A 14,388-nucleotide genomic window follows, 5' to 3' on the forward strand; every position below is an offset into this window, starting at 1 on the left:
TGCTGACTCAATCCTACTAAATAAAAACGTGACCAAGTGCCCACTGTGCCAAGCACTGCCTGGGGGTCCAGGGTACGGCTGCTCCTGAGACTTTACTCACAGGTTCTTAGAACCATCTGGGCGTGTCCTCTAGGGATCAACACACTTCTGATTCCCGACCAGAAACCAGACTGTGTCCAGCCTGCGTGCTGCCTGGCCTGACTTACAAGCATAACTGTGGTTTCCTAAGTCTGTTTCTCTGGGAAAAGGAAGCCCAGAACCCAAATTCACCTGCTCTCCTCTCCACATCTAGGGCCAGAGCAAATCCACAGGAGCCTGGGACACAGAGGCATGCAGGGCTGCTTGTTCCCACGTGGGACACACGTACTGCCCCTATGAGCAAAGTCAACCAAACCCAGCATGCGGCATAGAAAGAAGTCTGCAACAGATACTGTTCTAGAATAAAAAAGACCGAAGAGGAGAACAGAATGAGGCCTTACTGTGGACAATCAATTCCCTTTCCTGTCCCCATGTGGCGCCCCACACTCAGGCAGATGCCTGTGCCATCTGCTCTGGCCAATGGGATGTGACAAAGGCGACCCAGGCAGAGTGACAAGTGCTTGCACACTGAGGCACGCATGCTTGGTGCGTCATCCGTGTTCTCCTAGCTGCCCGCCAGACGTGAGGCCACCCTCTACTATTCATCCTCAACTGGGCCAGCCCAGCCCTCTCACAGAATCGGAAGAAATAAAGGTTGTTTCAGGCCATTACTTTTTAAGGTAGTTTGTTATGCAGTGAAAGCTAACTGGACCCTGATCCAAACAAGCCAATCGTAAGGAACCCATTGTTGAAACAATCAGGAAAATTCGAATATAGATTGGATAGTCAGGGACATGGAGTTCCCGTTAATTCTTCGAGGTGTAACTTATGGCACAGTGTCCTGGTTAGCTTTGGGATGATGCATGCTGATTTATGGGGAAAATGACATGCTTTAAGTTTGCTGTCAAATATTCCGGCAAAGCTGCGGGGGGGGGGGGGACACGGGCAAGGGGAGGGGCACCGGGACTTCTTCTAGCCTCATCAGGTTCTGGATCCACCCTGATGTGGGTGTCTTCACTGTGCCCTGTGCCAGTCAGTCAGGGCCAGATGAGGGCCGCACAGCTCTGGGCAGAATTGAGAGAGACGGGGAGTGTTCGAGGAGCACAGCCCAGCTAGAGCACAAACAGTATGGAAAAAGTATCTGGAAGGAAGACAGGGAGGGGTTGGGAGGCACAGACAGAAACCAGTCGGGCTGTGCTATGAAACCCAGAGCTTCCTGAGGTACGAAAATCAAATTTTGCCGAGATGAAGCAGGTTAAGAAAAAATTTTTTGATCAGAGACCAATCTTACTGGATTGCACCAATTTCCCTCCATTTTCTAACAAATGGGTACATTTCACTTAACTCAAGATTTCCAAAGTTTATTATTGGCTTGCAAATTTGGGATTTCTAGCGAGTGGGAATTACAGTAGGGCACAAGAGGAAAGACGTAGTGGAGTAAAGGCATCAACTCGGCCAGCCTGGGGCCATCTGGGCTCAGCCCCGCACCGCGGGCCTGGAGGAGCAGGCAGGTTGCAGGCAACGGCGCCCACTAGGGGTCAGGACCCTAGAACAGCTTCTTGCCAAGCTGTGAAACGCCCCGACTTGTGACACGGGATGCGGTTGGAAGATCACAGAATCTGAGAGCCACAGGCTCCTGATGACCACCCAAGATCTCGCAGAAATCCAGAAACGTTTGTGGTTTCGTGTGTGGGGCGTTTCATCATGGCTGCTCTCTCTCCCGGTGCCCACAAGGGTGAGGAGTTTCAAGTGCACCTTTCAAAACTTCCAGTTCTCTAAGAGCACGGTTGTGCTACGCATGTGAAGACCCTGGTACACTCAGCAATTTGGAACTTCCCAAGCAGCTCACCCCTGGGGGCAGGCAGGCCCCTCCCAGCTGAGAGCAGCTTCACCCACTCACGCCGGCATCCATACAAAATCTGTGAGCCACGACGTGAAAAGTGAAAGACGAAGAGGGGCTTTGCAAGATTTCTAGGACAAAGACTAGCGTGTACACAGTATGTGCTTTACGAGTAAGGCACCAAGCTTGATTTATCACACCATTTGGGGAAACGACCTACGGAACAGAAGTTCATCTAAAAAATATGTCAAAACAATCAACTTCTGAGATATGTTAATGTCCGGGTCAAAGCCAACACCGCTTCCACAGAAGCGTACCAGCTCCGACCACTCGGACTCACCTGGGAAACGGGAAAACCGCGCCCACCCCACACCCCTGCCAGCAGAAGCCGCAGCAGTGGGGCAGGGCCCCAGATCTGACAGATGGGAGCATCAGGACCGTGAACTGGGTGCAAATCCTATTCCACTGCAGTGGGTGCCCGCACACTGAACAGCTCAGCCCTGGCAGTCAAGGGACCCGAAGAGAGCTTCACAGTGTGGACGGACCTCAAACTGAAGCATCTCTGTTCAAAGTAGAGAGCAGCCAAGCTTCCCTGCAAGTTCAAAGAAAACAGGATAACCGGAGGCTACTGCAATGCTTACTTGAGGCCTCTTCTGAGAATGACTCACCTCCTCGAAAGTGAGTACAAAGAGCTACAAAGGGCTCTCTCAGCTCTTTGGAGGCTGCCAGCTGCCTCTGAGACTTCAGATCGTGATGGAATCCCAAGCCCAGCTGCTGGGCTAAATGGACTTTGGCAGGCCCCTCAGTAAATGCAGCAGTAAGCGAACCGGACAGCGGTCTCTCGGGGAGGGTTCCGGAACATCAGGACTCGTCCTAGCACTAGGCTGCTTGCTAGAGACCAGAGTGCCCACGAACAAATCACTCCTCTGTGAGGTAACTCCTGCCCCTTCAGCAAAGAAGAGGCCAGAGACCAACAGGAGACAGGTATAGCTCGTCACCAATCCTACAGGCAAGGTCTCCGGTGAGGAACTGGAGGCTCACATCTGCCACAGCACTGGGCCGACGGCGGGAGTTTCGTCGGCGCGCTGGGCTCTCGGAAGGACAGATGCCCAGATGCAGTCAGGTTGTAAGATGTAAAGTCGGGTTAAGACTTACATGTGACGTGAAACTGGAATGCTGGTGTTCAGGCAGTGGCAATTTGGGCTTAAATGCTGAATGACAAGGAGAGATTCCAGAAGAATACTAGCTGTTATTTACAAATGAGCGAACACCAGGAAAAGAGATAAACAGCTTTTTCTCTTAAGGACAGAAGAGAATAAAATAACCACCAAGAGACACAGAGTTTGAAAAGTATAGAACAGATTTCTTTTTTTATTTACAATCAAGTTCTGTTGGGCAACATAATTAAATAAATAACAGCTGCGCCCTGGCCTATGAATTCCACCTCCCCTTGAGCTCTTGGAGCAAGCTGAAATGGGGGGAGGAGGGCCGGGCAAAGAGGGAGGACGGCGGCGGCCCCCCTCCTCACCCAGCTCCAGCTCTCGTGACCCACAGCTGTCCAGAGAACAAGTGCAGAAGGAAAAGTATAAAGTGCAAATTAAAAGGTGATAAACGTATCGGTGTTTCAGTCACTCAAAAACTAAAATGATATACACAGGTAAAATGGTAAGGATAAATGTGTAAAAAAACAAACAAACAAACAAAAAAGAAAGCCACAGGCCAGTTGCCCCCGGCCTTGATCATAACTCCTGAAACCTAAAGATGACATTCCCATGCTTCTTGGAATGGGCTTCTCGCACTAAAGCACCGAGGGGCTATTGCACGTAGGCTTGGCAAAAGGGCAGTGACCTGGAACTACCGGCTCCAGGCGAATACATTCGAGGCCTCCAATCCCTCGTCACCCGCGGGTAGAAGCGAGGCACCCCTGGAAGGTGGCGTGCACCCACTTTCTGGGAGTCTACAGATGGACACAGGAATACACTCTGCCCCTGCAGCACACTTTCCTGGAAGAAGGTTTGCACCCTTCCTCTCCCGCCTCCAAAAAGTATTTTTTAACCAAGTTGGGATTTATCTCTTGACTGAGAAATTAGTATATAGCACTGTTGGGGAGAAAGGACGCCCGAAGCTTTGAAGAACAGAGGCTTTCTAAGAACAGTTTGGGAGAGCTAAGGAAATTCCAACAGTAATCAGATGAGATCAGAGTTAAGAGCCTCGTAATAATGACACAGACCAACGGGGAGGGACCACAGTCCTGTCTCCTCAGAAATCAGGGCAGCCCCCGCAGCCGAGGACAGGGGTAATCCTGTTTGGGTTTCTGTTAATCCAATGATTAAAGCGAGTTCACCAGGAAAATGACCCCAGGGTGACAGGACATGCATTCGGCCAGAACCAACCGTAGAAGGTCGGGAGAAAGCCTGGAGGGAGAACCGACCCCAGGCGTGTGGGGTGTTCCCGGCACTGCCGGCCTGCGAGGAAACCGGTAGGTGTCCCCGCTCCCCCCACTGAGGTATGGAAGATCAGAGCCAGTAGTGTTTCCCACCGAATCAGGGCAAGAACCCGCACCTCTGCTAAGTGACTACAGGGTCAGGTTCTCGCACTGTTATTCCTTCAGGCCGTAGAGACCTCAGCCCAAATCCTCGGAAATCCCGTGCAAAGGAAGCCACTGCGCCACGTGGCTCGGGCTCTCCACTGGCGGTCAGAGCTACACCCAACACACCCCCCGCCAGGACAGAGCTGCGGGAGCCTGCGTGCGTCTCCAGCTTCGGCTCTGCTCTCTCTCGAGGAGGTGCCGTCAATATTCTGACCACAGCACAGCTTTGCTTCCTTTGTCCACACTGACCACGTGGGAGCCAGAGGGGGACCACGCCACCGCATTGATGGACGAGCTTCAAAGGGAGAGGTCGGAACATGTGTGAGATCTCGGTGAACTGAACACTAGGTCCCCTTCACGTTCAGGGAGCAAGGCCTTTTCCAGGGCCTGGTTTACTTGGCAGTATTGCTCCCACTCACAGGCAGGCCCTTACTAACGTGCCAAAAAACCCAAAGGAACCCTGCGTTGTATTTTCGGAAGCGGTTTAGGAATGAAAGGAGCTAGGCCTTATCAAGGCTCCTACCCCAAGGGGGCAGCTCGTACCCTCATACGAGAGCCTCAGGGGGCTGAGGGGCGGGCAGTGGCCACTGCTCTTGGGGGCGGAGAGAGGTGGTGACGGAGGAAAGCCCGGTGTCTCACTAGCAGCGAGCTTGGGTGGAGAACGAAGCTAAGACAGAAAGGAGGCCGGGGGAAGACTGAAAAATAGCAGGCGAAAATCAGTGTTTTACAAGCAGTTTCCTGTGCAAAGGGGCTCAGAAGGGAGGAGAGGCGGAGAGGAGGGGCCAGTTATTGAGGAAGGCAGACTGTCTCCCCAACCTCTCTCCGGCAGCCACTACTCGAATGGCTCTAACCGAAACAGCCCGTGACACCAATAAGCAGAACGCCGCCCTCCTCTGTACTGCACAAATGGCCCCAGCTTCTCTCCACCGACCCAGCTCACGGCAGAGCAAGCGAGCGCATGCTGCCCTCGCAGGGCTGACTCAGGTCCGTGGCCGAAGAGGAAAGGACCCCCTGGGATGAAGTCACAGGACCTGCTCACGACCGCAGGGGGTTAACAGGGTTCACCTTACCCATGCTGCTTTGAAAGGACCTTCTCCACTTTCCCCGAGAGCACGCTCCAGACGTAGAGGGAGCCCTCAGCCGAGCCCGCTGCCACGTAACCACCGTCGGGGCTAGAGAACACGGAAGACCAGATAAGGTGTCAACCGCCCACCCCCGATTCAGCGTCCTGCGGGAGAAGCGCCACACGGGCAGAGCCAGAGCTAGGCAAGGGGGCTGCCCTTCTCCAGAGAGCCTGCCCGGCGCTGTCCCGGGGAGGCGCCCACCCTCCCCGGAAGCCTTCAAACAGTTCTCAGGACACCAGAAAGGAAGGAGACGGTGATAATGACCCCCTAGTGATGAGCTTACAGGTCACTCTTGGACACTCCCTCAGGGTGAGAGGGTGTGCAAAGGCCCCCTGGGGATGCACTGGGTGGGGGGTGGGGCGAGGGGCGAGGCGGGAGCAGCGCCACCACTCACCTGAACACAACTCTGGTCCAATCAGAGCCGCACTTGAACCCAGGGGCGCTGCAACCAACAAAGCACTGTTACCCCAAGAGCTCACCACACTCGGGACTTACGAGCAGGGCCAGGGCCTCTGGTGTTCACGTGACCCCCCCAGGAAACTGGCAAGATTCAAATGCAACCCAAACCAACGGGTCCAGTTACCTAAACGTCTGTCTGACGGCGTTTACTCGCAGATCGATGATTTTTAGAAGATCATCGCGAGAGCAGCTGAGGAGTTCGGTTCTCTCCGGGTTTAAGTCCAGGGCAGTGACCTTGCCCAGCAGCTCCATCTCCCGGACGATGCTCTCCGATCTACAAAAGGGAAGGGAAGTCTGAGAAAACGGGACACAGAAGTGTCAGAACTTGCCCATTTTCACCAGGATGCCGTGCTCCACAGAGAAGTGGGGAGAAGATAATTCGACTGGACCGCGGTACTCTTCAAGGACAGCGAATGTGTTCCAACCTTATAGAAATCGCCTCAGTGGCTGCTTTTGTTATTTTTTCTGTCAGTAAATTCTACAGTAATATTTTAAGTACCAGAACTCTGAATCTGGGAAGAACTCGTTTCCTCGCTCATTTGGGGGATGATGTGAGTGCCAATCAGAGCTCCGGATCGGCACAAACCGAGCAGGGCTATCGTGTATTTAAGGCTCTTTCAGTGATAACACTTTGCCGAACCCAAGCGCTCAGAAACTTGCTCCGGTGGGTCTGGGATGCTGTACTGTGCGTGGACGCATGTGTGGCCTCTCACGGGCTCCCTGCCTTACAAAGTTCGGCTCCGGGACCCCCAAGTCCGGCTGCGTGATTCCAGGTGTGGAGCTGGACTCCAGGGCGGAGTCCCCGGCCAGGGCTGTGAACGGCAATCCTGCCAAGGCCCTGTCGGGTGATACAGCCAAAGGAGGTGTGGACCCTTCCGTAGTCACTTTGGCGTAAGCTTTCAATGAAATGATGTCCTACCCCAAACCCACGCTAAGTAACAGTGTTGATCTCATCGTCGCTAAACATGTGGCTGGAGGCAAGCCGATGCCCTTCCCTGCACCTCAGGGTCTGTCTTCACCTGTCCAATCAGCGGGTGGACCAGGAGATTCCCGATACCCAGTTCAACACGAACATGCCATGTTTCAGGTTCAAAGAGGCTAACCAGGGGGTATGAATACAACTTGGGAGGGCTGCCCAGGAGGTGCCAGCTTCACACCAGGCCTTCCTAAGCATCATCTAGAAGCACAGGCTCCTCGTCTCCACCCTCCACAACTGTCCTGCATTCACTGGGACCAGTAGCGACCTCCCTCCTAACCTACCGGCCTCGTCCCACCGGACTCCCCTCGCCCTCAGACTCCTCTGCTCCCCCACCCGTGGCCCAACAACAGGACCCTCCGGCTCCCTCCCCATCTGTGACCACCCTGCCTCGGTGGCTCCCTAAAACGCGGTCTCCTGTTTCACGGGCCACCACTGAGTAACTCTGTCCTCACGTCTTTGGAGTCCTCCCGCGAGGACTCGTTTCCCTCCCATCCAAGGTCTCCCAAAAATTCTGCTCCGGTTTACCCAAATGTCCCTGGGAAAGCACAAACGTCACGTCCTTATCTGAACACAGCATCTGTCGATTGTTCCCCGCGTGGCTTCAACTCTCCCCTTCCTCACCCCCCAGATGCAGATTCTCCCTCAAATCCACTCCCCTGCCTGCCTCCCACGCTGCTGGAGGAGGTCCCCGTTCCCAGGACACCGTCCAGACAGCACTAACACCGTCTGCTCACTCGTGCGCATGAGGAGCCGTCCTCCCTCAAACACCCGATGGCTCAGAGGGTCAAGTCATTTGCAAACACGGATCTGCTCCCAACCCGCCACCTGCTGGTCCTGTCTGCCCACAGCCCGAACTGCCGTCTCAGCCACACGAGGCCGTCCCGCTGTCCTCTCTGGAGAGTCTGTCAGTGAGCTTTTCTGCCACGTGACGCCTGCTCACTGCTCCAGACTCATCCTGACCGGTGTTTTCTCACATCCTTGGACAGAGGTGCCCAGCTCTACTTCAGAACACCGCAGGCTTGCGTGTCAGCTTTGAACCACCGAACTGTCCGTCTTCGCTTACGCGGCACTTGGTAAAGGGCCCAGTGAGTGCCCAGGGCACGCTCATAAGTGACCGCTGAACGCAACGGTCTGCCTCATGGTAAAGAATTATGGAACTATTACGGTAAGTGTGCACTCGGAGCTCATTTCTGCCACTTCCAGGGACTTTAAAAAACACAACCCGGACACAAAACATCACCAGAGTTCCACCACAGACAGACCCTCCCTTCAGCCGCCTCCACCGAGCTCTCGGGTTTTATACCGGATGTCCCAGAAACGAATTTTCTTGTCGAAGTGCCCACTCATCACACACTGCTCTGTGCAGACGATATCATTGCAGCTGGATCCTGCAAACACGGTCTTTATGCCTGTAGGAAAACCATACGTTAGTGATCAGGCAGCGGCCCCTCGGTGGCCGTGCGCACAGCAGCGCTGCCCTCTCGCCCCAGCTAGCCAGAGCTCCTCATTTAAACAAAATCTCAAACGTGAAAAGCTGTCACTACCTCAACGCCACTCTGAGTATGAAACCGGACTTGCAATTCAAACTGTATCACACTAAACGCAGGCTTTCGGGTGGAAACAAACACCTCGCGGTTAACGTCTAATCGTACATATATTCAGAGAGACTGATTTCCTCACAGACTTTGCTGCGGAGATCCCAGAGCTTGAGGGTCCGGTCATGACTTCCGGAAACAATGCGCGCATTGTCCAGCAGGAACTTGGCAGACAGCACTTTGCCGCTGTGTCCTGTGAGCGTGTGCTAGGGGAGAGAACACAGCAGGGGTGAGCCTTGGGGGACACACGCACCACGTCGGGAGAGCCAGCTTCTCAAAACACCCAGAGATCTGGTCAGGAAGACTCAGACCAAAGGATACGTCATGGAGTGCGGCAAAACATCCAGAAAGTCTGTCTTTCGCGCTGCCCAGGGGTGAGGTATCCAGAGGAAGAGGAGAAATCTCCCAGCACATTCCAAGACAAAACAAAAGCAGCACAAACGTCACACACGCCTCCATCTTCAAAACAATGGGACAGGCAGCTGGAGTACCTTTTTGACATAAGCCCTGGGACAGATGCCACGAGTCCGCAGTACTCTCGTAGCTTTTCTGTAAAGCTGGCTTATATCAAATTACAAAATTCTAAAAGCCCAGGTTTTACCCAGTGCCTCTGAAAGTCCAGACCCCATTTAAAGTCAGAACAGACAGGTTCCCTGCAGGCATAATTTACAAAAGGAAACATTAGGACTCTTTAAATAAACAATTAAAACCCCTGGGGTTTTTTTTCAATCAGAGGTCTCGGCTTGAAAAGTCAGCTGGGAACCACACACACCAGCACCCCCGACAATCAAACCCCTTTGTGGCTGGCTGTCGGGTGCCGGCCACTGAGCACAGAACTGAGGCCTCACCTAGGGCCAGCAGCACCCACCCCCCCCCCCCCCCCCCCCCCCGCCCATCACAGCACTATCGGAGGCCCACGGGAGGCCAAGGGTTAGGGGAGGGGAGCCGGGGAGTCTGACTGTTCACAACTCATCGCTGACCTCTTTTCAGTGTGGGCCAACATGCTTATGTGTGCAAACTGTCAAAGGCTCACTGGGTATTCATTGGTTTGGTTTTTTTTTTTTTCCTAACCATCTAATAAAGAAAAAAAAAAAAAAAGAAAAGAAAAGCTTTAATAATATACTTACTACAACTGGTAACTAACTTACTGGGTTTCAACCCCAACTCCCAAGGAGGAGATCTCAGTTTTGTGTTACGCGTTTAGTGCTGGAATTTTTCAAACCAATCTTCCCTCCCTGCTCAGCGGAGCGGCGCCACTTCAGCCCAGGAACAGAAGACGCAGGCCCGCGCATCCTCCTCCCTCAGGAAGGGAGAAGCTGGCACGGATTCCAAGACTCCGCTCTCCCACTCTGAGGCTGGAACGGCATCGTACGACTGCTGCCAGCCAGGGGGCAGCTGTGCTGTGGCTGCGGCTGTGTAAAAACCTCCCACGGATCCTGCTCGTAAGATCAAGACAACTCCAGCAACGAGGCTTCCATTCACTACGGTTCAGGAGCGACGGCGCCACTCGGCACACACCATCCCGTCTGTACGAATCGTGGGGAGACAAAACACTCGGGAAGGTCCTCCTCACACCACGGAAATTAAGTTCTTAGCAAAGAACTATTTCAACAAAGTACCCAAAGTTTAGGGCACATTCGCTGATTTCCTTCTTACTGCAGAAGTAAAATCACAGCTCGCCAACACTGGAGACCCTGCTCACGAATGGGCTGTGTGAGCACGCCCATTTTTGTGAACTCCACGTTCGTAATACTCTCTTCTATTTCATGTCAAAGTACTCCTAGAAGTTTACCCACTGCTCTTTTCACGTCATAGTGCAAGCAGTTTCTCACGTGACAGCTGAAGGTGCACGGGCTTTGGGGTCACAACGCTTTGGCTTTGAGCACCCGGGGGCCGGAACAGCCGGGAGACCACCCTCTTCCTCACGCTGTCCGGGTAAGGACCAAACAAGGTGACCTAAGCACAAGGCCCCACGGCCGGGGGCCCTGGCGCTCATCCCTTCTGCACCCCTGAAGAGCGCTCACGGTTACACGGGACAGTTAGAATCACTTTACAAGTCGCGAGGTCATCGCAAACGATGCTGCAACGAATGGCTACGAGCACACAGCTTTCCCCTAATTTCCCGGAATAAAACTCACGGACTCCTCGAAGAAAGAAAAGGGATACTGTTACTTCCTGGCTCTTCATACGTAGGTTGGCCAAGTCTGGCCCGCTGCAAGCCTCGTTCCTGGAGGAAATCCAGCTGACAGGCCTCATCTCCATGCTCTCCGGGGTATGGAATGGAGCTTCCTACAGCATTTGCTCTTTTGCATAATTTAAAATGTCCTTCTCTTAAATGGATCAGTTTTACGTAAAATTTTTATCCTTTCAGTGTTTCTGATGTTTCTTTTCATTAATTTTAACACTTTTAGCTTTTATCATCCTCTTCTCAACAGGGACTCCTAAGAGATGGGGCAGTGGGTTCAGATGTCACAGCAGCCTGAGCCTCCCTCAAAGCAAGGGCTCTGCCAGGCGCCTCTGTGCCTCAGGGCGGACTCGCAATCAAGCCGGCACCGGACCCCAGAAAAATGCACACCTTGAGGAGGGAGGTCCTGAGACAAAGCCAGTCCTGTCACTGTGGTTACTTTCCCACGTCAACATTAGGGAAGTGAACAGGTGGGTTCTTCAAATCCATTTGCTCAAATCACATTTGAGTTTTGCACTGGCCTTCTGGATTTTTAAGGGGGTCTAGAACATCTGCTTGATTCAAGGGAGTCCTCTGTCATGGACTCCTTTCAATACCAGGCTGTTTCTAGGATACCCTCGCTACAAGGATTTTACGGCAAACACTCAACCAATTGCTCCCTGCATTCTGGTCTCTCCTAAACACCATTCCCTCATCATAAAAGCTAAGGAGATACCGACCGACCAAGGCCTGGATCCTGAATTTCGGAACGTGGGGCTCCCTCCATTCACGTCTTCCGATATCTTCTGTTAACTAGGGTCTATCTATGTAGAAGCCCAAACCTCCTACAACAGGGAGCCCGTTATTTCCTGGAGCGTGGTTAAGAGTTTCATGTGGTTTTGCTGGGCACAGACAATCTTTAAAAAGGCCTCCCGATCTTCACGACACATTTACCGAGAGCTGACCGGAGGCCCTCAAAGCCAGCTAGCTCGGCAAAGGAGGCGACCATCCTGGCACCAGCTCCCCAACCTGTCAGCAACCCCAGCTCAGGCTTGGTGCCCCAGCACCGTGAGCACCTCTCCGGTGAAACCCAGCCCACCTCCGTAAGCTAGCTCACTTGAAAAGAGTGTGCCAACATTGTGACCTCTGTCTTCCAGGTCTAGCTCCTGCCTCCAAGTCCCTTTCTTATTTGCGCCCACCTGAGCAGAACTCTTCCACCAATGAAAAATATCATCCTATGCAACTGGCTGACAACTCAACTGTTTGCTTTTCTCCTCAAGGGCCTACAATGTAAGGAAGACTCTATGTCCCTCTTCACTCTTAGACAGTTTTGCTACACCTCAGTCTCCAGAGGTACTAGAATAATCCAGGTCAATCAAACACAGAGAAGAGTACAGGCTTCAGTTCCAACTCGCATCTTCTCATCTGTTAACTGTGTGACCTTAGGCAATTTTGTGGGCCTACCTGAGCCTCAGTTTCCTCACATACCTACTCACCTCACCTTGTGCCCCTGGCAGTTAAAAAGCAGTAATGTATATAACGTATCTCAGTGCTGGGCCTAACACGTAAGAGCCACTCCAGAAGAGATCCCTTTTCCTTTAGGCAAATTAAGGACTCCAGAGGTATTCAACCCTGTCCCAAATGTCCAGTAAGTGATCGACAGGGAACAGAGTAGAGCACACAGTGTGTGGATTACAATGCTGCCACGAGAACAGGCTAGGCCGCGTTGAGGGGGCAGAACTATAGGGCCTAAACTAAAAGCTTGTTCAAACGCCTGAACGGCAGTGAGCACTGCTTGAGCAGAGTCCAGCCCCGTCCACAGGCGCCCAGCTGCCCACCTCCCTGTTCTTCCATTCAGTCGAGAACATGCCTGAAAGCTCTCCAGCTTTCACAAGGGAACATCATCTCTGTCACCTGCACATCCCACACTTCGCACGTGCAGCCTTGGGTCTTCTTCCAACTGAGAATGACGAATTCTCTCCCGGGAGGTCCCGACTACCATCTAGTACTGGGGGTTTTCCATACAGCTCCTTCAAGAAAACGGACAGCCTGCGTGATACGGTAACCGTGCATTTCTGAAGATTCTTCCCGCCGCGTGGCTGCGTCTTCAAATCAGACGACTGGCACCTACCCAATGGACCATTCTGCAGCAGCTCCCCACCTCTCTGCGATTTATCTTGAGGTTTTAACATCATGTCCTACTTTTCATGGGGGCTGACATACGAAAGCTTGAATCAAGCCTTTTTCTTCATAAAAAGTGCATCCTCCACCTTACCTGCAACAGCCTTTCATGAGCTCATGTGAAAACTGCTTCAAGCTTAAGAAGAAAAACAGCACGTCTCCAAATTAAGCTACTTGTTTTTCATTAGAACAAAAGCGAGACAGGGGCGCCGGGGTGGCTCCGTTAGTTGAGCGAGCGTCTGACTGTTCGTTTCGGCTCATGATCTCACGGTTCGTGGGATCAGGCCCTGCATCGGGCTCTGTCTCCCTCTCTCTCTGTCCCTCCCCTGCTTGTCCTCTCTCTCTCTCTAAATAAACTTTAAAAAAAAAAAAAAAAAAAAGAACAAAAGTGATAAGAACCATCAAGTTTTGGTCTTTGTTGTGGAGGCCAAGCAACTTCTTGGCAACTCTGGGTTCCAGGGCAAACCCCTCCACGTCCAACCCTGTCCTTCTCCCTCTCTCTCACACCTATCTCCCAGCCTGGTTATGATCACTGTCCTAAATGCATCCATATGCATTCCTACGTCCTACTTTCAGCTATACTCTGTGAAGTGATTATTAAGTTTTAGAGCCCATAACAAACACAATTTATACAATGGTGTCAGGATAGCTGAAGGTCAGCTAAAAGTGACACGTACCCAAGGCACCTGTTCTGAACAGGAACACGGAGACTTTCATGTGAAATGTGAGGGTTTCCTGCTGCAAATATTCTGAAACTGAATCTTGGACTAAGAAAGAACATAATGTGGAAATGTAAATTTTCCCAAGGGAGAAAGGGAAAAGGGCAGAGGGAATCAAGTATGATTTTCAGGAAAACACGATTCTCCTCATTAATCAACCTGCCATTTCCTACATTTTGTCCCTGGAAAACCTCATGGAAGTTTGGAGATTATATTAGCTTTCTTAATTGAGTCTTACCCGTAACCGATAATCATCCACAGTCCAGATTCGACTTGCAAAATCATTTGAAGCTGCTAAGAGGTAAGATCCCTATGGGAATGAGGGAGAGTGGGGGGGGGGGGGGGGGGGGACAAATTTTAGACGAATTAGAAGATCTCAGTCCACACAATACAAATTCCCCAAGAATCAGGTCCAGGAAAGGTTCAGATGCCTAAAAGCTGCACACCTGATGTGGAATACCAACCGTTATCCCCAGTATTCTGTCAACCCACCAATTTTGGTAAATCCACTTTTCTCCTGAGTCTGCTCAATCCCATCCCATCAGAATGCTGCAGACCCTCCAGCTCAGCCTGGAACTTGTCCTCTTGAGTTCACTAGTGCCCCCACCCCCCCTTCAGTAACCCCAAATGCCAATGCTCTCTACACACTGTCCAAGCTG

The 14,388-nt window shown here is 52.3% G+C and overlaps 1 protein-coding gene and 1 non-coding gene across 4 annotated transcripts in view; both read right to left on the reverse strand.

The window, feature by feature from the left end:
* Positions 1-3,260: 3,260 nt before the first annotated feature.
* Positions 3,261-14,388, reverse strand: part of ATG16L1 (autophagy related 16 like 1) — a 35,930-nt gene continuing 24,802 nt past the window's right edge. For all 3 annotated transcript variants that reach the window (XM_058700832.1, XM_058700843.1, XM_058700839.1), the window contains 7 exons: positions 13,968-14,039; positions 8,751-8,871; positions 8,374-8,479; positions 6,216-6,365; positions 6,027-6,074; positions 5,579-5,680; positions 3,261-4,803 (listed from right to left, as the gene is read on the reverse strand). In XM_058700832.1, the coding sequence (XP_058556815.1) occupies positions 4,710-4,803; positions 5,579-5,680; positions 6,027-6,074; positions 6,216-6,365; positions 8,374-8,479; positions 8,751-8,871; positions 13,968-14,039 (693 nt within the window). In that variant the 3' untranslated portion in view covers positions 3,261-4,709. The remainder of the gene's footprint in view (positions 4,804-5,578; positions 5,681-6,026; positions 6,075-6,215; positions 6,366-8,373; positions 8,480-8,750; positions 8,872-13,967; positions 14,040-14,388) is intronic.
* LOC131505908 (small Cajal body-specific RNA 6) lies at positions 9,400-9,646 on the reverse strand. Its single transcript, XR_009258660.1, has one exon. It is a non-coding gene; the product is annotated as a small Cajal body-specific RNA 6 (non-coding RNA).

This window comes from Neofelis nebulosa, chromosome 2, assembly GCF_028018385.1.
Source record: "Neofelis nebulosa isolate mNeoNeb1 chromosome 2, mNeoNeb1.pri, whole genome shotgun sequence".
In the NCBI taxonomy this organism is placed as follows: Eukaryota; Metazoa; Chordata; class Mammalia; order Carnivora; family Felidae; genus Neofelis; species Neofelis nebulosa.